Raw genomic sequence first — 24,450 nt, 5'->3', positions numbered from 1 at the left:
CAAGCAGAGGTCGAATGGGCAGATCGTCACCTTTTTATTATATGCCGTGTTTTTTTTTGTCGCTAGCCCATTCTCTCCAAGCAGAGGTCGAATGGGCAGATCGTCACCTTTTTATCATATGCCGTTTTTTTGTCGCTAGCCCATTCTCTCCAAGCAGAGGTCGAATGGGCAGATCGTCACCGTTTTATCATATGCAGTCAGAATGGGCTAGCGACAAAAAAAAAGGCATATGATAAAACGGTGACGATCTGCCCATTCGACCTCTGCTTGGAGAGTACGTACAGCCAGCCGCCGTGTAAACAGTCTTGTTTCAACAAAACCATCATGTTGAGCCACGTGAGAAGTGATTGCTAACTACTCCTGCGTCGTCACAAGCCACACTCCCCAAGTCACGCGCCTGTCACAACCAAAGTCGACAGGTTACCGCCTCCCCCTTATTTCTTTTCGTACTATTTTTTTTCTACGTCACTACCTCTTTTTCAGAAGACTCCTTAACCCCTTTGGATAACGTAAGTCAAGGAAGCAAGTACGAATCATGGCGGATTCAAGAGAACTTTTGGCGTTGTTTTTGCCGATCTTGTTTCTGTACTTTGTACTTGGGACGACTACAGCAGGTGTGATGCCGAGGTTTGGCGAGGTTGCTTCGGAGGAACTCGCAGATGCCACCACTATGCCTCCCCCACCTCTACCACCGCCTGCCATCGGTAAGACACTTAGACTACATTAATATTTCCTGCGATCCTTCGAAAAAAGGTTTGTTTGTTTGTATTGCATACCCGGTAAACCGCCCCCTGGCGTAACACACTAGGATTGCACTGAAAAGTACAAGCTGCTTTTTCGGACAGATTTTGTCTGATCCACTCACACTGGGAAGGACCCCAATTCTTTTCGATAAGTGTGTTGGGTTCTTTTTCGTGCCCGACTGGTGGTTCTACTCAAACAGGTGACCTCCATGTAACCGAGGGGCGTCCCCAACTGAAGTTAGGTATTCAATGCCACCTGAGTGAAGTGAGGAAAGTTGTGTAAAGGGCACAACGTCAGTGGCATGTCAGGGGATGTGAACTCAAAACCTCTGGATTCTGGACTAAACACGCTTACCGTTACGCCAAACGTCATGATTATTTACAATAATTGTAGTTTTTGGTTGGCATAAGAACTTCCCCACCCGATGGCACTGTTGTGAGCGTTGTTTTTATATCCATTTTTGCCTCACATTACGTTTGACGTATGCATACAAAATGGCGTGAAGTTATAATCAAACATTGTATGAGGGCTTGGGTTGCAGTTCCTCCCAAAATGTTTTCGAAGTTCAATAAGAAGAGGCGAAAAAGAACCTATTTATTTTCGATATCTTTAGTTGCTTAGGGTGTAGCACATTGCAAAAATGTAGTCATACGCTAAAAGTTACAGTCCAGTGAAGGAATAAGAATAAAAAAGAGCTATCTACCACTGAAAAAGTATGGAACTATGGAACATGAGATACAAAAACCGGAAGTTCCACTGCAGCACCGTAGAAAGCCGCTAGGGGCCCCATAATCTAATCATGTCTTCATTTTGTTAACCTCTACCAACATACCACATATTATCAAGAACATGTACGACTTCTTAGGTTATGCTGTTCACAAAAACACGGATAGACAGACTGAAACACACACAGGCAGACACATCACCCGAAAACATAACCTTCTTGGCGAAGGTAAAAATCAGCACAACGCCCCCCTCCCACTCTCCTACATTACTTATGTCCACACGTATCAACATACCGCTGGGGTATTGACTCTTTATCACGAGGTGGTCAAGGTGCAAACTTAGCAGCCACCTAAGTGGACGTGTTTATGTACGCCGCTATTTATGGTCTTTGTATAAGTCACATCAAGGAGCTTTAGAATTCATAAATTTTCGTAATGAAGTCATATCAAGTGCTCTTGTATGTATGCTGTAGAGATGCCAGGCCAAATATCGAGCAGTTGACGCTAGAATTAGGTTACAAAAACATGATTTTACATTTTACCAGAAACAAAACATCTATGAATTATATATTTTATTACTTATATCTATGACAAGCTGCTAGAGGTTGAAATATTTTCTTAACAGTACCACTTTTTAGTCACATTTCTAATGTCAATTACCTATATCCTACGCCAAGTTCTAAGCCGTGCATGTGTTGATTTGTTGATTTGTTTGTTTGCTTTCATATATTCTCCACTTGGTGTCCACTTTTTAGACGTAAATACGAGCGACATCCACGGCGATAGAGTAACACACATATTTTGTTTTGTCAATAGTTCACTAAACAGAAATGGCTTGAATATTCAACAAGCTGCTAGGGGGTCCAACCCTACACCACTTCTTCCTTACATCACAAGCTATCTGCCACCAAAACAATGAAGACCGGGGAGCCCAAAATTGACATTGACCTTCGTCTTCCCAACACATACCCACAAATATCATCATAATCCGGAGGTTCCTGAGTTACTAGTATGCTGACTACAAAAATGGGGAAATACAGACACACAGACAGCTGACGGACAGACACACAGACAGACAGGCCAAAAACTACATCGCCCCACTTTTCATTAATTGAATTTATCTGTAGGACATTTCAACGTCAGCGACTCGTCCACTGGTGTTAGGTGCATCCTGGTACAGATGGGTGTGCAGTTCAAAATCCAGTACGATTCCAAAGATGGCGACACGAAAATGGCGGACTTTCAGCTCTCGCCGTACGCAGACGACAGCGGCAGCTGTGTGGACGGTCAGGGACTGGCAGCCATTCTGTAAGTCATTTGTCAAGTAATTGTAGTATGTTCCAAGCCTCTAATAAAGCCGTCTAAAGCCCCTCAAGACCCCAAAACACATGTCTTCTTCTTCTGAAAGAACTTTTATTGTGTACGCCATTATTCACCAAGATACTGCAGTATAACGTTACCATATACCACAATGCCCCAGTTGTGGTTATATACTGATCCATGCCGCTCTTTTTAAAAATCTTATTGCACGCTGTCTGTGTGTGACTTTACATTTATACTTACGTTACTCTCTTCCTTAGCCTCCAGTGGCCACTGAGCGACGAAGGACCCAACTACCAATTCACACTGTCCTTCAAGAAGGACACCGAGGCCTCGGAATTCCATCTGAACGACATCGTCCTCAACTACAACCTCACAGAAGACGACTTTCCGGACGCAAACGAAACCAACGCGATTAAGACTGTCGAGATTCACGACATCCAGGGCACGTTCAGCGCCCCGCTAGGACAGTCCTACAAGTGCCGCACCGAACAAACCGTACAGATTGGAAACGTCGCAACCATCAACTTTGTGGGAGTTCAGCTCCAGCCCTTCGAGGTGAAGGGAGACGTATTCGACGAGCCAAAAGTCTGTTCGGAGGACATGGTCACAACTCCGGCCCCTACAACACGTCCTGCCCCGCCGCTCCCACCACCCACAGTCGGTAAGGTACCTACCATTGAGCATTGGAAGGGTGTATTTGTTTATTAATGTATCTTTCTAATTCAGACGGTTTTATTTCTTGTTCTTCCGGGAGGTATTGACTTAGTCTTAGGTATATGAAATCTGTACATGTATCAGGATTTCTGACTTCCCTTTCCTTCCCCTTCCTCCCTTCCCTCATAAGTTCTTTCCTCTCTTACTTTCTATAATGCGTTTTCCTTTTCCCTCCTTCCACATTTCTTTCACCATCCATCCATCCATCCACCATCCATCCATCCATCCATCCATCCATCCATCCATCCATACTTCCATCCATCCATCCATCCATCCAATCATCCTCCCTTCCTTCCTGTATTTATCTATTGACTGACTCATGTACTCATGCATTTTGGCAGGCCACTTCAACGTGACCGACCCTAACAGCGGCGCCATGTGCATCCTGGTCTCGCTCGGCCTGCAGTTCAAGATCCAGTACGACTCCCGGGACGGCGACGCGCATCTGGCGGACTTCCAGCTGTCTCCGCAGGCGGACGTGGGCGGCGAGTGTGACAACGGGCAGGGGGAGGCGTCGATTCTGTGAGTAAATCTGAGCCATATTGAACAAGACCATAGCACGTCCAGGTCAAAAGATAGAAAAACGAAAGCTCTGCTGCAGTACCAAGGTCACATACCAGGGAGCCCAAAATCGACCTTGACTTTTGGCTTCACAACACCTGCCAACATACCAAATATCATTGTAATCCAGTAAGAGGTTCTTGAGTTATGCTGACTACAGTAGTGCGGAAACACAAACAAACACACACGCACACATACACACACACACACACAGACAGACAGAGAGACACACAGACACACCCTATATCTCCATTTTTCATGGAGATGATGATATGAAGTAGAGTGGATTCATTCCTCGAGCAACCGACATCTATCGTACCACAGTCATTCCTCAGTTAGACATCTGGAGCAGCATAGTTCCCGAGTAGAACTTTCATTCAGCCTGTCACGACCGGTTTCGCCGTGTCGGCTTCTTCAAGTGTACAGACTGAATGATACAACTATATGATATATGACATAAGTTTAAGTGTGGCAAAATCCCACACTGTAATACTTTGTTTGTGCCTGTGCTTGTATATATGGGCTTGTATATATGGGCTCAAACCTTGAATAACTAACAACAAATTCATATCGCACGTTATATTTTCATTCTCCAGTATGCGGTGGCCTCTAGGCGCTGACGACAAGGCCCCCTACACACTCGCTCTCGTCTTCACCAAGTCCAGGAACACCTTCAGCCTAACCGGCCTCGTCTTCAACTACAACCTCACCGCAGACGACTTCCCGGACGCCAACGACACGCAGAAGACAATCACGATGAACGATCTTAAAGACCAGTTCAGTGCGCCGGTAGGACAGTCTTACAAGTGTGAGACCGAGCAGACCTTACAGGACGGCACCGTCGCAACTTTGAACTTTGTCGGGGTACAGCTTCAGCCGTTCGAGGTGAAGGAGAATTCGTTCGGCGCGCCACGAGTCTGCTCCGAGGATCTCACCACAACTCCGCGGCCTCCCGGACCCTCTACTACCGCCTACATGCCCCTGCCTATCCCCGGCGACTGGAAGGTTACCAACAGCAGTGGCATGGTGAGTTGGGCAGATGAAGACAGACAGGAAATTGAAATATGTTCTATAATCACACGATAGAATCGAGTCGTGTTAAGATTCTCACCTTCAACAAAATATTCTTACAGCTATCTAGTATTGACAGGAACACAAGTATGTATACTTTCACTCACTCACTCACTCACTCACTCGCTCGCTCACTCAATCACTCACTCACTCACTCACTCACTCACTCTCTCACTCACTCACTCACTCACTCACTCACTCTCTCACTCACTCACTCACTCACTCACACACTCACTCACTCACTCACTCTCACTCACTCACTCACTCACTCTCACTCACTCACTCACTCACTCACTCACTCACTCACTCACTCACTCACTCACTCACTCACTCACTCACTCACTCCCTTACACTCATTCACTATTTATCTATCTATCTATCTATTTATTTATAAATCTATAGAAAGAAAAAAAGGAATCCCTACCTAGCGAACCTACTTTTGTCAGGACCGTAACCAAAAACACGGCATTCGTTTCCTTAGCCTTGTTGAATGTGATATGTAGATTCATTGATAACACTTGATATTTCCCAAGGTGTGCATGAGAGTGAAAGCGAGTGTCCAGTTCAAGGTGAAGTACTATAAGACAGACGGCACGATGGAACAGACGGACCTGACTGTCCCTCCCCACATCAACGCGACCGGCACATGCGCAGGAGCCACGGGGAACAGCGCCAGCCTCGTTCTCGCGTGGGACAACTTGTAAGTCAATGTATCATCATCACAGCTTGTCGCTGTTTCTCTCCACTCAGTCCAGTGCATTTTCGTTGGCTTCTCGAAGGTCTGTGTCAGCATAGGTAGGTGGAAGCAGCTGTGCATGAGATGATGTAGGGTTTGGGGTCTTCACCGTAGGCGCAGGCTGCACTATTGGTCTTCCGCCACCTTGGCAGGTTATCACCTGTCTATAAACTATCAATCGATAACTCAATAACTCGATCCACGGATGATGGTTTTACTACAACGTTTTTCTCCTATTTAGGCAGCACCAAGTAATTTTTATGGATGACGTCCTTTGGAGACTATAAATCTAATGCGAGAGCGCGAAAAAAACCCAAGAAGGACCGAAAAAAACAAGATGCCTAGATTTGAAATATAATAGTCGACGACACATGTTAGGAAACAAATTGAATGAGAGAACACAGTGTAACAGCTAACAATTATTTTATTCATCATGGAAACAGCAATAATTTGAATAAATCAGTTGAAGTTGAACAGCAGTTGTTGTCCTGTCCTGTTTCTTTCCATATCCCATTGACCATAACTCATGGTCATAGTTACAGGAAGCGGAATTTTTTTTTCTTTTTTTTTCTGAGAACAGACCAAAATCAATGCGCGCGCGGACGTCATCCATAAAAATTACTTGGTGCAGCCTAACCCATTATGGAAAGGAGAATAACTTTTATTCCAGGTTTTTGCTTGTTTTATGCAATTTCCCCACACATCTCACCACATGGCTAGTACATGTAATTGGAGTCAGCTGGACAATCTTACACTTTACATCCTACGTGCAGCATCAGCGCCGCCTAGCGAAAGTGTTATAAAGTGAAACTTATAAATTTACCTACCGGCTAAGCATCATTCTGACATTACGGTAACATGGTTGCAGCGTTGATATTGAATTCTGACACAAACAAAGCCACACTGTGCTGTATCTATTTTATTATCTAGCTATTTTGTCAAATTGTGCATGTTGTAGCTTGTTTGCAAATTCCGTGGATCCGTGGGACGGGGTTCGATCCTAAGGTCGGCCCTAGCTCGGACATAGTGACGCAAAGCTGGCTGTACCGTGTATGAGGTCATACCTCTGCACGTAGAAGAACCCAACACACTTATGTAGAAGAGTAGGAGTGACCCGGTGTGCTTGGCCAAAAACGCGAACCAATCAACCATAGCAAAGCCGCAATGCAACTGTTGCTACTTGGAAAATAAACAATGTGCTGATCACTTCAATTGAAGATTACTGCTTTACCTTTCACACGTTCTCCTTCCAGATACACGGTAACCATCAAATTCTCCAAAGACATCGGAACGGACAGTACCAGTTTCAAACTGAACAACATCCAGGTGGAATACACAGTAAACGCGGACGGTTTCCCGGAGTGTCGGGACTGTGGGACGAATGTCCGGGCCTCCAACCTCACCGTGAACGCCTATCACGGGAAGGTGGGCCGGGCCCTGACGTGCACGACTCCAATGGTCATTCCAGTCGACACCAATGTAACGTAAGTTCGTTTGTTCTTGTTTTCTCTACGTATTTTCTCCATGTCTTTCTCCATTGAGTTGAGGGGTGGGGTGGGGGGCACGACAGTGCATGCCTCATTCATTCGTTCACTCGTTCGTTCGTTCTTTCATTCTCATTGGTTACAGCCTTTTCATAGCTGACAGCTACCATAGAACTTATCGGCTAGCTAGACAGCTACTTTTTGATCTTTCAAGTCTGACAAAGACTTCTGACTCCTCTCATATTTTCGTCCTGACGCCTCCTGGCCAATGTACCTGTAAGTTGTCAGCCTTGCTTTTTTGCTATTCTGTTTGCCGCCTTTGCTGCTTTCACTGCCTCAAAGTCAGGTCAGGTTGATTTCCTTCATCTGGTTCAACAATCTTCTTTGATCCTTTGCCTCTCGTGCGTTTTTTTTCTTTCTTTTAAGTTTCCGATCGTAGATTCTCTTGATGGCGGTCGCAAGTGATCTATACATGTTTTATGTTTTTTAATTTTTTTTTAATCAAACAGCATGAATAACAAATACAGACAAGATGGCGGCACACTCAAGTTAATGCAACTTATATGTACACCGCCATCGGACATCAAAGGAATATAATTATATAGATATATACACAAAAGTGTTTTGTGTTTCAGGATGAAGATTGCGGAGCTCGAAGCGCAGCCGTTCGGCATCGGTCGGGACGGACAGTTCGGCGAGACGGACCAGTGTCCCCAGGACGGCACGCCGTCAGATGGCGGGACATCGGGCGGCACAATCGCGCTGGCCGTGTGCCTCACGCTCTTCGTTGTCATAGCTATCGGTGTCACTTGTTTCTTCTACCGAAAAAAGAAGTCCCAGTATCAGAGTATATAAATCACATTATTTCATGCCAAAATGAAAAAAAGAGTAATTATATATGAGTAGCTTTCTTTAGAACTCCCAAAAAGAAAGTAATGCTTTCAATGGCACTAGGGGAACCTGAAACCCACAGCGGCCTCGCTTTGGTGCAAGCTCGCGCACGTTCACGTTAGAAATTTTGCTCTCGCGTGAGTACATTCAAAATGACGGCTCTATCTGGAATGAGGTCTATTGTGGAAAGCTGGGACATCTATGTCGAAGATTTGGCCAATCATGTGTATAAAGATTTCGAATGTTTTTCGTCCAGAGTAACTGAGGACTATTGAGCATAGGTAAAACTTGAAAACCAACAACTATAGAAACCGCTGCTTTTCTGTAGCGTACTCAATTGAATTGTCAACGACAAAAGTAGCTTGCATATCGCTTTGATCTGAAAAAAGGAAAATACTTTCATCTTTCAACTACATGTGTTATGGATGTTGATTAATAAGCCCGAGGTAAGATCGGGGTATACGCGACAGTCGTCCCTTTGTGATGAGTGCAGATGTTAGTTAATTCAAACGTTTATGTTGTTTTATTAAGGCTCCCTACCTAGAAAATAGAGTTATGCAAAATCAAGTCTTATTTCCATTGAAAATGTAAAATAAGAAATATAAATGTGGGTCGTAAGCGAATGGAGTCTTGTTTTTAGCATGTTATGCACAGTCAGAAGTTTCAATCAGATAGTTCAAATGTGGGTGTCTGTATCTTTGTGTTCAGTATCAGAAATAGATATGCTACACTCCTAGCTATCGTGTCTCCGTTGTGAGTGAATAAACTTTAAGTCTCAACTCTGTTTTATTGCATATATTGACGTAGTTTAAAAGTGGAATGGCAATAGAAATAAAGGTCATATTGTAAGGCTTATGAAATTCCTCCATCGATGAGCCATAAATGAACATTTAGGCCGGACGTGAGGAACATTGTGAACGATACATATTTTTCTGTAATTGTTTATTGCTTTCCATCGAGTTCATTCCAGTCATTAAAACATATGCTTGTATTCCCAACCGTGTCGGTTGGTTGTTTATTTGCCTATTAGTGTATCTGCTACTTAATGTCCGTAAATGCAGGACACGCCTGAAAAGCAGTGCGTTTAGCACTGAGTGCGTCCACCCTGGATAAAGAAAACAGAAATAAATAAATAAGTACATAAATTGTTTTTCGTGAAACAAAAAAAAAAGTCACATAAAGCGTGTGGTAGTATAGCCTGGAGTCCAGTCTAGTTAGTTTTGGCCCGTTCCCAACGTCTCCCGCTCGTCTCGGGTATAGCGGACGTTGGGAGCGGGCCAAAGTTAACAAGGCTGAACTCCAGGCTAGCGGTAGTAACACCATTGTGTAATGAATTACCATTGGATTAGGCCACGCTGACTGATTTTTTGGATGACATCATCTGGATACCACAGATATGATGCCAGCGTGCGAAAGAGAAGAAAAGATGGGCAAAGAAAAACAAACAAAAAACAGATGCATGATGTCAAATTATGCCAATAATCTTGTCCTTAAAACAGCTCCTAAGATGCACCTTACAGCCTTTTAAAGGAAACGCGAGTGCAATGGGCTCCACCCCGCACTTGAAAATCGATCCTGTAGGTTCAAGTCCAACTATGGTTTTAAGGTCTCATAGGTCAGGCTTAATGTTTGTAAAGACTTGCAGACCGGCTTTATGTCTAATGTCTCGCATACTCCACGAGAGCCTTATTTGCCGTGCCGAATTAAAAAAAAACAAATAAGATAGAATTTAGTGTTAGTATTTAGACTAGAAAAGTCACATGCTGTATTGTCACTCGTATATGTTGTCTGTCCGTCCTTTCATGTTACATGTACTTGCAATTAGCCTACGGGCAAGAACTTGCAATAAACTTATTATTATAATGTATAGTCGGCATTAGAGCGTGTTATTTGTTGGATCCAGCGACCTGCAAATTGTACGAAGAACAATCATATTTGTGCTGTCGTGTATATGATGATTTTGTCATTGACAAAATGCATAAGAAAAATAAAAAGATAATTGCAACAGATATATATCTCTGTTGAGTAAAACTATATATAAAGGTAATAAAGGGAAAGTTCTTGGGAAACGTCAACACATTTTTGAAAGTACGAATTTATTATCTGAAACAAAAAGTGGCAATATTTCTCTGGAGAACTCTAATAACGCCATTCACAAAACTAATTCATTAAATACCACCCAAAGGCACACGAAAGTCGAATCTTCTAACTTGTGAAGGTGTTTTTGCATGGTCAATACGGAGAGACTTAAACCGGACACTATTGCTTGGGATTTCGGCTTCATTACTGTTGTATTTTTGTAGGATTGCCACAATACAATACATATGGAGTACAAGTAGCATTGCACCCTATATTTTCAAAAATACAACACAATACAGTGACAGGCTGACACCGAAGTCGTGGTCTAACAGAACAGTTATAGCACCTCACTCAATAGCATTGGCACGGCATGTACAACAACATCTCATCTGCACATTTCACAAACCCACATTTATCTAAGTGGAACTAAAACAATTGCAATAGTCATGTATTTTCTGTTGTTACAGGAATAACCGAATGTAGTTAGGTAAAAGTTACCAAGATCGATGATACCAATGATAGACTCAACTGACTTTGAAGGTGGGATCTGTATGAATGCAGAAAAATGCCACAATTTGATTGATATGTTTCATTTGTGTTTAGCACATCAAAATAACATTTAGGTATTGTCAAGAGACTTTTTCTGCCCTTATCCCTTCTTTTTCCTGGTTTCATTTTCGAGTAATCTTGATTTTGGTCAGCTCCTGTCATTTTGCTTTTTAATACCTACTTTCGAACTTTCGAACCCAGTTGTTTTAACTGAACTAATACGAATTTCAATATTAAAATCTTCTCCTCCAGAATATCACAAGGGTCTACTCGATAACCATGCAAAGAATACAGGGTGTTTATTCAGCTCAACTCCGGGAAAACCTGGCTTAAGTATACAAATCTAACATTTGACCTTAGTTTTCTCCTGTATCCATCCGCAGGACCTAACAACTCACATCTGCCCTGAACTGGCCAATTGACGACATGTTGACCAAAATTAGAAAGCTAAGACCCGACCTGTTCCTTCTAACTCAAAAGGTGTCCAGATTGGGTCAAAATCGTCAAGGAAAAGACGGATTTTCAAGGATTTTAAGGTGGCACTATAATCCCATTTTGAGCCCTCCACTGCGCAACGCAACTCTGACGTCACTGCCTTACAAGACGTGTCACAAGAAGGACTCAAACTGGCCGCCATCTTCCGCAGGTTCATCTGACAAGGTCACCTTGACTGTAGGCAGCATCACGTGAGCAGGCACACGTTCGATGGTCTCGTTCCCAACATCGAAGCTGATCGAAGGTGCTTTCCCACGACATCTACACGTTCGGTAGAAGAATAAAAAAATGAGCACATTATGAATATTATCTAAAGACTCTAAAATATGTTATCAAAAATACACATACACGGTCCTTCGTAGCAAGGGTGATCTTCTCTTGACTTAGGGGATTTAGAGGATTAGAAACGTAGAAGAAAAAAGAGTCGGGGCGGGGGTAGTACAGATTTGACCCATTACGGACGTCACGTTTTCGAAAGGACATTAGACAGGAGTGAATGGGTCATCATTTCTAAAGAAGACCGAAAAAAAACACACCCAAAACCTTTGTTTGTTGCCGCAGTTTAAAAAAAAAATATTGGGCCAGAGTTCAAACTTTAACAAGTGTATGGTGTACATTGCACATGCCATTGCAAAACGCTCTTTGGAAGTGGCCAGTGCTTACTTAGGGGGAGGGGTGTCCAATACTTCCTCGAATACCTCTGTAGCGTTGGAAGCATAGCTTGACACGGCGCTGTAAAAGTATCAGACATAAAACACTTAGACAGACACTGTGCGCTACAATGTTGCACTAGATTCCCTGGTGTGCAAAGGTCAGTGCTCTTTTTATGTCATTCACATGTTTTCTTATTTGCTTCTGGACAGACAAAGACAATGTGGCACTGTACTGAAGTTAATACTTAATCTTAACAGTGCCACATACAAAGAACAACATAGAACACCTAACATTTACGCCAACACGTCGCCACAAAGATGGTTGCCGAATATTCAGTGACCATATCCTTATTGTGTTTAACATAGAAAATAAATCATTGTGTATGCTACATTACAGAATGATGTTTGGTACCTTGATGAAGCCATCGATGACGAAGAGAGACGCCCAAAGTTGTTGCCGGTGGAGCGCAGTCTACCGACGCCAGGGGGCGCAAGGAAGCTGGTTGTCATTTTCTGTCCCTCTTTCAGGAGCTCTTTTAAACTCTTTTGGAGTTCGCGGATGCGTTCTTCTTTCTGTTCCATATCAGGATGCAAACAAATTTGTTGAGACGTATATAATGTGTAAACCAGCTATTCTAAAAGTGGCATCGACTTCTTCAGCAGACTGATTATGGCGATTTGACACAACATGTAGGGAAAAATCTATATAATAAAAACAGAATAAAATAAACTATACTCCAACTGAACGAAGACAGGTGATTCTTATGGGGGCAATATCGACTTCTGACGAACTTTGACCTAGTGCTGACGTCAAACGTTCGTAAAATCACGTGTCAAATAGCTGAAAAAGACTGAGTGATTCTTTCGAAAATTCCGGTGAGTCAAATTCCTTGAGTATAGTTTAATTTTTATTATGTTATGATTTTATTATTATCAGTTACAGTACTCTACCAACTCAGATGAACTTTCATGCAACCAAAATTTACGAGGTCTACCTAGAATTTACCAAGATAATTTTTGTCTCTTGTCATCATTCACCTGTGTTATCTGCTTCTTCATCGTGTCGTTTTCCTCCTGGAGTCTTTTCTGTTTCTCCTCTTCTTCCTGCGTCACTCCAGGCGCCTGCAGAGGCTGGGACGTTTCCTCTATACTCTTCTGTTTGTAGTTCATCATCTGTCGGAAATAAGATACACAGGGTGAAATATTAACATTTTTTCCATGAATCATTTCATAAGGTTGGTAAAAGACTGATGACAAAGTTATAATTCATTACCACATATTTACAAGAGCTGACCGTCTGCCACTTTCCTCGAGTCAATAGTGGCTGGTTATCCTTCGCACTGCAGCTAGGTGTCGCTGCTGTGGTGTTACAAATGCGGTCTCAAACGTTACGCATCGTCACATTTTCACAGTTATTGTTAAGCAAAAATACTAAGAGACTAATCAAATATATGTTATGTAAATGTGACAATTTTTTACGTTTGGGACCGCATCTGTATCATTGCAGCATCGACATCTAGCTGCAGTGCAAGTAGACCCTGTCATTATTGCCCCAAAGAATGTGAAAGACAAAACGTCGGCTCTTGTAAATATGTGCTCGTGAATAAAGGGCTTGGTTATTTTATCATCATTGTTATTATGTAGAGTATGGTATACCGAATAACAGATTCTTCTTTTTTGTTCTTTCACATCTTCTTCTTCTTTTGCATTCTAAGACATTAGTATCTGTTTTCCGATTTTTTAAATAATGTTGCGATCAACAATAGGTATTTATCATTTTGCAGCTGCTTTGTACGATGTACAGTATGGCCGAAGACGAAAGTTGATGCGCGCGCGGATGTCATCCATATATCAATCACATTAAGCTGGCCTAATTGTTGTTAAGCGCGTGGTGTGACCGAACCTTTGGGACGAAGATGAGTCCGAGAGTGATGACGGTGCAGAACAGGACGGCCAGAGACGTGAAGGCGAAGGTGGCGTCCTGCTGACTGCTGATGAGGATGGTGACTGGCGCGGTGATGAGGCAGAGGACCTGTGGGATGTAGGAAGATTCGACATGTCTGTATCTATATAGCCGGTATAATCTCGTATAATCGCCCTTCCGCGTAACACTCCAGCTTCACAGGCACGCGGCGCGGCAGGAGCTCGTTATATTACACTGACTGACCTGTCACACCTAAACTTCGTAGGTCTAACTGCAAGCTACATGTATCTAGTAAGGATGCTTCTACAGTACATTGTGGCAACGATCGGGTTCCACTCAGCGATAGTTCTAGGGAAAACGAATTTTTGAACACCTAATGATAGATGTGTGTTATCTGATCAATGCTGTCAATATCACATTCTTTCTATTGGCTACCCGTACCATCAAGGCATCCTTGTAGTAGAAAACGTTAGAAAGGTGATTACTCTCAGATGTTGCTTAACATCGACGAGCATTTTAACGTTGTATGTTCGCAACAAATTACAATCACCAGTCTAACAAAAATAACAACTGATTATTCTGAACAGCCTTATGTCAAGGATTTTGTTTGAATCCATGTGCTTCTGAATCTTTTGATCAACGAGAAAATAGATTGGTTGTTTCTGACCATAATGTCAGTGTTTGGTCGGATCTCATGTTTACATTAACCCGCCAGACCCATGTATCGACCGCGGTATAGAACAGAGCATTGATTATGGCCTGCTATCATCGGATATGTCACACAGGGCACCATCAGTGCATAACCCATGTCATAGGTCACAGATACAATCTTAGATACTACATCAATGTGATTGACCTCAACGTGGCAGTCTATTCCTAGGAATCAAATAAAGTACCTGTCGTTTATAACTGATGACGTTTAAGAATTTCTTTTACTCTTGTTTATCTGCACGTAAAAGAAACAGGTCATTTGGTAACAGAAGGGATAAATAACACGCAAAAACCTGTGACCTTACTTGAGGGCCTTTTCCCCAAACTGAGATTATGCGTATAGTCATAACAATTACTGTTGATTACAACATACATACATGGGCAAATAATATGAAATAAAAAAAACACACAAATCGTTATAGATATAGATATACTATAAGAATCTATTTCATGATATATCTTATACGGATACCCCAGCAAGTGAAGCAAGAGAAACTGTAAGGACAAACACTAGACACGAGTTAATCCGACAACCAGGCAAAGGCAAGGATAGCTAAGTATTCTACTCTTGCTTTCAAAGGGATTTGTTTTTGTCGTTGTTCAGTAATGCCTAGTGGCGCATAGGTCAGCACGTTTCTCTAGCAGGCTTTTAACATGGATGGGTAGCTATCCCTTCCCCTCTGGCGTGCTCGAGGGACCTCCTCGAACCTCCGTCATACGTCCCGTCCCGTCCGAAAGACGGGTGCAGCCCCAACCAAGATGCCATTCCCAGGATTTGAACCTTAATCTGACAGTTCGCAACTAATTTAAACTAGGACCTCAATTGTAATGCTGCTACCAGTTGAGCTACAGGGACATCCCTTTTTACCGCGATTAGCTTACCACTATGTTGTAGATGCTCATCCCGACGTATCGCGTGTCGTTGATGTCTTTAATGTTGACATCACGGGTTTCGTAGGCCAGGAAGACCCCGAACAGCAGGAGGAGACCCTTGTAGCCGTACAGAACACCTAGAGATCAACACAAGAGAAAACAGTGTTTAAGGTCGTTCACCATTCCGAGTACGCATGCGCAAGGTTAAAGGTAATGGCCCCTGAGACATAAACAAAACACGTCCGACATTGTTATACAAACGCCCGACGGAGTCTGGACAAGTTTAAATCATGGTCGAGACAAAAAACCTGTTCACAAGTCAAAGGCCTTCACCTATGACCTTTGCGCATGCGTACTCGGATTAGAGGGAGGGAGGGCGGTGGAGAGGAAAGAGAGACGAAAATGGATAGTCAATACATGATGCATTTGACAAGCAACAACATAGAATAAAAACGCCCTGGCCATGCCATGATACTATTGTATAGGAAACCGATCCTTAAGTACTGATTCCCATCTTCAACTCTGAGGCTCACCAAGCCATATGGTGAAGTTGTCACAGGTACAATGTTCCAGTTTGGGCTGGATAAGGATGTCGTCATTTCCTTCAGGCACTTCTTGGGGAAACTCCTCCAGATACCTGCGTACAGGGAAACGGGAATCAGATGAGATGCACAAATTACTACCACACACTGCAAGCTGACATTCGATGCATTATCAACCCTGATATTGTATATCTTGTAAATATGTACCTTCTTACATGTAAATAAAGCTGTACATGCATTGAAAAGTGTGAGGAGGAAAATGTAAGGAAAAACGAATGAAGGGCAAAAAACAACAACGCTGAAGCAGTTTAAAGCGGCCTTGAGGCGCATGCCTCGTGTAATTTCTTGACCTCTGACCTCCTCTTGACCTTTACATATTTTGACCTTGGAACGGTCAAGGCTTTGAGTTTTGAACAACGTTTTTGCTTTGACATATTCGGATTTCATTCGTTTCACCGAATGCCGTCCACTTTTGTCCATTGAATGTAACATGTCTTGTCCTGTATTTACTGGGCCCTATTGTGGGAATTAACATTTACAATTTGAAGGGACAACCCGGCTGTCTTGATATAGGATAAATAAATGAGGGACTGCGCTGAAAATGACATTCATAAAACGAGGATATACGCAGAAACCAAATGTGATTAAGATTCCTCTGTATGTTTATTACGCAGTCCACATGGTCTTCTCAGTCAACACTCCCTTTTTGCAGCCACCGTCCTTATTGAAAACCTCATGTATATTTCAACAAGCATGCTATGATGCGTTTTATTTTTAGGTGAATATGTTTCACCATTAAAACGCCATTGCTTGATTGACAAGGGATTCGAAGCACATGACATCTACCCTTGAAAACCTGACCACGGGATTGACATGTAATTTGAGGCACATACCCTTTTTAATGATGCGATTTATTCTTAGGTAAAGATGGTTCTCTATTGAATCGCCATTGCATGATTGACATGGGATTCGTAGCACATACTATCTACCATTAAAAACTCGACTACATGATTGACGTGAATTTGAGGCAAATAAATGTTTCCATTAAGTACGTTACTACATGATTGACATGTCATTTGAAGCACATACCTTTTACCATTGAAAACATTAATGCGTGATGATTGACACGTAATTTGTAAAACATACCTCGTCATGGGATTCGTGAACTGCCAGACGGTCATGATGATGACGTCAACTGCCAAAAACAGCCCTAGCAAAGCGTACAGTTTCCACGCCTCCACAACCTGTGATGAAATACGAGGGGGGATCAATAAGTCCTCGGCCTCATTCAGAAATAAAGTGCACAACTCAATTTTGGGCATAATCATGTAGTATGTCATCCTTTAGCAATATCCACCAAACTTCAAATCATTGTGATCATTACTAAACAGACGACACTCAGTAACATTAGGTGAGGTAGAAGGATAAAAACATAGACAATTGAGCTGTGACTTGAGGTGTGCGGGCCGACTTGCTCTGCGGAAAGTCAGATACCCACTTCTTTTTAGTTGAAATAAGAAGGGAATCTTTATTAAACCTTTTGACAATGTCTTCGAAGACTTTATGCCGATTCATGGCATGAAAAACTCGACCCACACAGCTCTGACCACAGTGCACCCTTGTTTTTCTCGTCACTTACCTAATAGATATCAAATGGACGTCGACTAAAAAGTATTGGCCACAATAAGTTCAAGTTTGGTGGATATTGCTAAAAGATGTCACACTTCATAATTATGCCCCAAAATTTTCATTGTGCACCTTATTTCTGGGTGAGGCCGAGGACTTATTGATCACCCCTCGTATCTGTTGTTAGGAGCAAGAATGGAGACATACACCCGAGGAGAAGGTCATTCGCTATTCTAAAATACATGGCGTCTCTAAGTTGTCATTCCCAATTTGATAAACACTGAACAAACTACTTGGAAGTCAGCCAGATGAAACTAACGAATAAACAATGTTCAAAATTCAAATTCCGCAGTGCCGTAAGTATATGCAGCAGCATACAGATGTCAATGGTAATGGCTTTTTCATTTTCTGTCTATCACGAAGAAATGGCTGCCATTCAAGAGCATTTTACAGATGGTGAAACATGGAAAGATGTTTTTTTATTTCGCTTTTGACAGACAAGGGTAACAGCTTACTCAAGTTTTTGTTCACAGCTAATTTCAACAGTTCCACGTATAGAGAACAATATTCCAATTTTTACACCTGGATGGATTGAGGAAAGTCATGTTAAGTGCCTTTCCTAACGGCACAACATCGGTGGCGTCAGGGGATCTGAACCCGGGACCGCTGTGTAACACTCTGCCGTTACGTCACACGACATCACACGAAGATTTAACGAGAATCAAACGTATGCACCTTGTCCTCCTCTCGTTCCCTGGTGGTGAGCCTGTGTACCCGCCAGATTTTGGAGAACATGGATCCTACAGCCAGAGTGAAGCCAACAACGAGTACCCACGTCCTAACCTACAGGAGACAGAGGTCCGATATCAACATCACACAACATCACTTCTCTCCAAAATAAAGAAAAACTAAAACAAGGAACATAGTTTCATCAGGCTGGCAAGTCACTGAATAATAAGGCTCTTTGTACATTGCCAAGTGTTTTAGTCACACTGACGTTGAGCTTACAGATGCGGTCCCCAAAATCTTAAGACAAGGAAAAAGTTTCTGCAAATGTTACTTTTCGTATGCTTTACGAAAGGCGTGCAGTGATTGCGCTTGGTGGTATATGGTCTGTCCCAAGTACAAAATCTAAAAATACTGAAAGTTGAATCATGCTTATGAATTTAACTTTTCAGTTTGAATGCGTTCAATTCATAAGAAAGCCTCGTGCACTTATAGATTTACTTATTTGCACACGTCTGAGACGCAGTTTCTGTCCCTACCTGACAGACGGCCGTGAACTGGTCTTCAGACAGACTGGAGCTGTCCAGTCCGAAGAGGAAGATACAGGACAGGCAGGTGACACATCCCAGCACCGTGATGTTGTTCAGACCCGGCTGCGACATGGTGATGTACCTGCAATCACAGATATCCTCTAACTGAGTGTACATGTAATATAGTGCATTTTAGATATGTGTAAGTAGAGGGTACAGATTTCTGAGAGATGTGCATGACAGTGTGTAGAAGTGAAGTGAAGTGAACTTTATTGCTCAACAATCGTACATGGTACAATGTATGGCATGAAATCAACAATCTGTGTATGACTGAGCTTCTACAAGTCTAGGCAAAACGGTGTCACGCTGTCCAGTATAATTGAGGCCAACTCCTTAACTACCTGCCTAGCAGACAAGAAAAGCAATGAGATGTGTAACTTACATCATGGCCATGATAATTCAAACAAGCATAGCAGTTGATTGAAATTGTACCAATGCCAGGTAACGTTATATCATTTTTGTTAAGGGTTTCTAACTTAACTTAACTTAACTTAACTTAACTTAACTTAACTTAACTTAAGTAGTACATTAGTCAAGACAAACAGGTATCAGCAAAGAGGGGACATGAGTGTGCTGGAATGAAAGACCACTTTAATGGCCACGACAATAGACCGACCCTGTCAAACACCATATCGAACGTATAGAACCCCCTGTTCTATTTAGAACATCTCCGTCAAAAACTAAACCGAAGTCAGTGGCAATATTGACAACCTAGCCGCGGCGGCCATTTTTGGTCCGTCAAGTCCAATTCTTGACGAAGGTGTTCGAAATAGAACAGGGGGTGTGGCTGTGGGATCGGTCTATTGGTGTCATCGAGGAGCCCCTCTCTGCCTTGCTACACACAGTGATTTTTTACTACTGCTGTTCTTAAGGCAGTTAGTGCACTATAACTAAGTTATAAGGATGCACGGTATTGCTTTCGACAGTTACTTGGAAAAGCATAGTCATGAGCTCATATGTTGGGATTACTGTCCATGAATGTTTTGACATTGATGAGCAGCGCATTAGCTAGTCAGTCTGAATCAAGTACCGCAAAGCCGGCATCTATGTAATTTTTGTTGTCAGAAAGTCATTTGCATTCCTTTCTGTTAAGCTCAGGTTTTCAATCGCGTCTTCCATAGATTCAGAATTTTGATTAAAATGTCATATATACCTTTCAAATCCTCAAAGTTAATTATCATAACATGACAGGCCGACAGCCTTCAAAATACTCCTAACTCTCCATAGATTCGGACTTTCGATTTAAATTTCATACATACCTTTCAAATCCTCAAAGTTAATTATCAGAACATGACAGGTCGACAGCCTTCAAAATACTCTTAAATGCTCAATAGATTCGGACTTTTGATTCAAATTCCATGCATGCCTTTCAAACTTTCAATGATAATTACCTATCACAACATCCTTCAAAATGCCTTGAATTGCTCCAAATGCTCCATAGATTTGGAATTTCGATTTAAATTTCATACATACCTTTCCATCCTTCAAAGTTAATTACCTATCGAAAAATGACAGGACAGCCTTCAAAATTCCATAACCTTGAATAGACTCCTTAATTCCTCTTATGTCATTTTTTTCCGGGCTTGTTCAGTGCAATGCCATAGTTGACGATTTCTTGGCATTGAAGTTGATGGAAGATGACCAGGTTGTATTCGGAGGGAAACATGTTGTCATCGAGAGCGTTCCACAGATCGGCAGTCCGTGCAAATAAGCTGTTGCAGTGGAAGAACTTTGAACAGTAATACTAGTGTAACGATGTTAGCTGGAGGAAAGCCTCGTGTCAATCTGAAAGGCTCTCAATGGAGGGACAAGTAGTGTGAGATGATCAGAGCAATGGCCATGAAAGTACTGATAGAAAAGAAATACAGAGGTAATGTTTCGCCTGTACCTGACGTTTCTGTTCAGCACGTTGAACACGAGACAGCCGAACGCTGCCAGCATGGCGACGAGGGCGGAGGAACACATGCCGACGTACAGCTCCATAGACACCAGCCTCAGGTCTTCAACAACCAGCGTGCGGTCGTACGGCGGATGTGGTCCTACCGGAACAACGGCCAGAAATTGTAATAGGTTCTTTTCAGCAAATACTTCATAAGGTTCGAAGTAAAGAGTTCAGGTTACGAACTGGGACGAAATGATTATGATGATATATCCTTTGAAGTACATTATAGGTAGTGGTAATCATGAAAATACAAAGAGCTGACAGTCTTGGATTAGTAAAACTGAAGAAAAAATCACAACTAAAGATTCCATTCCTACCATTCCATCGCACGAAGCTGTGATTCAGCGTCCAGTTGTTATTTTTGTTGTCGTAGTAACCGATCTTGTAGTATCGTCCATCTGCAAACATACAAACATAAACGATGGACTATTATTCAGACATATAAAGACGTGCTAACAGTGTAAAACTGATATGCTAATCAACTACCAGTATGCTAATCACAACTATCTTAAAGTTTGTAATGGCATGAATACTAAGACATTTTTGACCCAGAATAATCAGCACTCTCATAGAGTCCATTCCAAGTCACCAAGAGGGTTTTTAAATGATATTTGTAATTTGTTTGAATTAATTTGAATAAAAGAATATCTTATACCCCCATTCCACTTGGACGGCGCTCTCACCGCGCTCTCACGGCGACCTCATTTTGGCCAGATCGCCGTGAGAGCGCCGACAGCGCGGCGAGAGCGCCATTGAGAGCGCCGACAGCGCGGCGAGAGCGCCGACAGCGCGGCGAGAGCGCCATGCGCGCCGTCACCTCGGCGATGGTTTTGAACATGCTCAAAACCTTCGCCGTGAGAGCGCCGAGGATGGCGATCAAAAAACGAGCGCCGAGAGAGCGCGGAGTGAGCGCGGTGAGCGCCGTGAGAGCGCGGTGAGAGCGCGGTGAGCGCCGTGAGAGCGCCCAAGGTGGGATCAAAGGGCCGCAGCGAGCGCTCAAGGATCGCAGCGAGCGCTCTATGAGGATTGAATGGTCTTAACTGTAGTTCAAACAAATTTAATTCTTGAAGTGGTGTATCTTGAATTTCTGGGAATTTTGTGGACAAATCATAGTTTTGCTTGTGGGTAATACAAATTGACGAATAACTACAAGTACTTGCTTCCATTCAAATTAAATTTCCTCCAAGTTTTATTGTCAGTAGTAGTCAAAATGTGTGTCAAAATTCTGTGATTTACGTTTCTATTATAACGTAGAATGACAAAATATATTTATTGCAAACAGTTTACATGACAGACAACACAGAAAAAACAAGTTGCACATACATATATTACTTAAGACACACACTGAGCGACCGTGCAGCGACTAAAATTGAATCTGTTTTCCCCTTGATTTTATCATTCAAATATGATGCACGAGGTAAAGGTTTGACTGAGAAGACAGCAAAGCACACAAAACGTAACAAAAATTCGTTCTGTATCTCTGGAATTCGTTGAGTGATCTGTGAAATCTTTAAAAAGTTGCTGACATTTGACATTTTGGTCGCGCTGAGAGCGCGCAAGGGTCGCCGTAGAGATTCCACTTGAGCACGTTTTCCAGGAGTTCGGCGCTCTCACGGCGATTTGGACCATTTTAGGTCGCCGTGAGAGCGCGGTGAGAGCGCCGTCCAAGTGGAATAGGGGTCTAAGTCACAGTTATTCTAAATTTCTAAAAAAAATGAATATGAAAATTTGAATTTATTTGAATCCCATTAGATATTATAGAAACATTTTGAAAGGGACTGCACAAAAATATCTTTAGTTAGAAAAATTTGCAAATATCTATAAATAATGTTAATTGTCTCACAGGTATCGATTTTGTCTTGATGTTAGCCGTTTAGCAGATGATCCTTCGTTAGCTAATGATCCGTGACCGTAAGTGCAATTATGACTAATTGTCTAACTGTGCGATTAGAAGCATTTTGCTCCGCACGTCGTCTGTAAACGTTAAATCATTAGACCTGTCATCGCGAGAGAATGGTTCACAACAGTATCAACCTTGTCTGGATTTTTTCTCATTTTGTTTCCTAATAGACTAACAAAAACTTTCCCTCTCTCATACATTCATACCCGTTTCCAGTTCTAGCGGCCATTTTGAAAAGTGGTCTCGCGAGAGCACAGTCTAGCGGTATTGTACGTGATCATGTACGAAAGCGAGGCTTGTGAGGACACTCAAGTTACTACAGAAGTAATATCATTTCCTACCCCACATCTGCTCGATCTGCGTCAGAGTGAGGCGGTCTCCGGTAGACAGAAACTGCACAGGACCCTGTCGGACACAGACAGTAAAAAAAGGACATTAATTTTCCTTGCAAAAGACATTAATCTTATTTCTTGATGAATGGGAGTACGCCTATATCATATCATATTATCTAATGTCATTTCCAGAACATGCTTGGCACACACACGGCACACCCTATAGATCATTATGTTCGGTGCCAGTGACTTTGATCGATGATGTCTGAACACGTTACGCATACGTTTGGCCCAAACCCACGAATCCACAAAACGTTGCCAGGCACGAAAGTTTCCCGGGATCTAAGCTACATAGCGTCTCACAGATCTAGAGTAGTTGGTAATATCAGTTTGGTTACATGCAGCAGCTGTGTGTTGTACCTATCTTTTACCTGTGCACACAAACTAGTGTTTTACTTTGTCGTAACATCAACCATACTCGATAATCAGATTCAGTTAGACAGGCAAGTTAGGTTTGAATATTGAGGATGAACGCTTTGTGCTGGCATATACAGAAGCATTGTTCTGTCGCCGATAATACAAACTTAAGTATTTATACAACAAAGTCCTCGCATGATCAGTGGGGGTATAAAGACTATTGCAGGCAAAGGGAGATCCTGGATCAAAGAGACTTTGAGTCTAACGTGCTCAGAATACAGCTAATTAAATGTACATATTTGTCATGGTGTGATCCACGACAATAGCATTCAAACCCTGTCTGTATCTTTGTCGGTTGATATCAAATGATACATTTTACATAACCAACTCTAAAATACTTGGGACTTACCAAGTTGGGCCTTTTCATAACGTCATTTACCAACACAGATGAACTTTCAATCGAAGTCCTTGTCATGTGTACGTGTGTGTTTATGCCTTCTCTCTTTTTCTCCATATACGTACATGTTCGTTCTATGGCTACGGCAATAGACTCCAAGCACTCTGCCTTTAGTACATGTGATATGTGAGTCAAAGCATCGTATAGCCGCGTATAAATTATTCTCTTTGATACCTGATAACGACTACGTACAAAGGGCCGCCGAGACAGGATAGGGCTAACAGAATGACAAGAACAGTTTAACCTCGCATGAGGATAAACCGTAGGTCGTATGGGATTATACGGGCTACCCATGGGAAAAGGGTAAAAACGACAGCCTGACTTTGACAAACTCATTCATCTGTAAGGTGTGCGCATTAATATGCACCGACGGGGTCATTCCATT

The 24,450-nt window shown here is 42.4% G+C and overlaps 2 protein-coding genes across 3 annotated transcripts in view; one reads left to right on the top strand and one right to left on the bottom strand.

The window, feature by feature from the left end:
* The first annotated feature begins 352 nt into the window (after window positions 1-352).
* LOC136442182 (lysosome-associated membrane glycoprotein 1-like) lies at window positions 353-8,985 on the top strand. The gene is made up of 8 exons (XM_066438915.1): window positions 353-704; window positions 2,597-2,777; window positions 3,050-3,453; window positions 3,848-4,028; window positions 4,664-5,093; window positions 5,672-5,838; window positions 7,128-7,358; window positions 7,994-8,985. The coding sequence occupies exons 1-8, from the start codon at window positions 536-538 to the stop codon at window positions 8,211-8,213; spliced, it is 1,983 nt and encodes a 660-aa protein (XP_066295012.1). The 5' UTR covers window positions 353-535; the 3' UTR covers window positions 8,214-8,985.
* Window positions 8,986-10,325: 1,340 nt separating this feature from the next.
* The window catches only part of LOC136442235 (gamma-aminobutyric acid type B receptor subunit 1-like), a 60,323-nt gene continuing 46,198 nt past the window's right edge, over window positions 10,326-24,450 (bottom strand). The window contains exons 9-21 of one of the 2 annotated variants that reach the window (XM_066438993.1): window positions 23,201-23,264; window positions 21,277-21,357; window positions 20,906-21,056; window positions 18,967-19,099; window positions 18,437-18,544; window positions 17,222-17,319; window positions 16,067-16,170; window positions 15,543-15,670; window positions 13,929-14,057; window positions 13,064-13,198; window positions 12,438-12,598; window positions 12,036-12,104; window positions 10,326-11,633 (exon numbers count right to left, since the gene is read on the bottom strand). In XM_066438993.1, coding sequence (XP_066295090.1) covers window positions 11,486-11,633; window positions 12,036-12,104; window positions 12,438-12,598; window positions 13,064-13,198; window positions 13,929-14,057; window positions 15,543-15,670; window positions 16,067-16,170; window positions 17,222-17,319; window positions 18,437-18,544; window positions 18,967-19,099; window positions 20,906-21,056; window positions 21,277-21,357; window positions 23,201-23,264 — 1,509 coding nt within the window. In that variant the 3' untranslated portion in view covers window positions 10,326-11,485. The remainder of the gene's footprint in view (window positions 11,634-12,035; window positions 12,105-12,437; window positions 12,599-13,063; window positions 13,199-13,928; window positions 14,058-15,542; window positions 15,671-16,066; window positions 16,171-17,221; window positions 17,320-18,436; window positions 18,545-18,966; window positions 19,100-20,905; window positions 21,057-21,276; window positions 21,358-23,200; window positions 23,265-24,450) is intronic. The other variant, XM_066438994.1, reaches the window with a different exon arrangement.

The sequence above is a fragment of the Branchiostoma lanceolatum genome, chromosome 9 (assembly GCF_035083965.1).
Source record: "Branchiostoma lanceolatum isolate klBraLanc5 chromosome 9, klBraLanc5.hap2, whole genome shotgun sequence".
NCBI classification, from domain to species: Eukaryota; Metazoa; Chordata; class Leptocardii; order Amphioxiformes; family Branchiostomatidae; genus Branchiostoma; species Branchiostoma lanceolatum.
This window is presented reverse-complemented; position numbering and strand designations above follow the sequence as displayed.

Bases quoted from the DNA above. Each gene is read 5' to 3' on its own strand.
- LOC136442182 (XM_066438915.1), top strand. From the start codon at position 536: ATGGCGGATTCAAGAGAACTTTTGGCGTTGTTTTTGCCGATCTTGTTT. The intron at 4,029-4,663 runs GTGAGTAAATCT...TTCATTCTCCAG, and splicing joins CAGGGGGAGGCGTCGATTCT to TATGCGGTGGCCTCTAGGCG. The intron at 7,359-7,993 runs GTAAGTTCGTTT...TTTGTGTTTCAG, and splicing joins CCAGTCGACACCAATGTAAC to GATGAAGATTGCGGAGCTCG.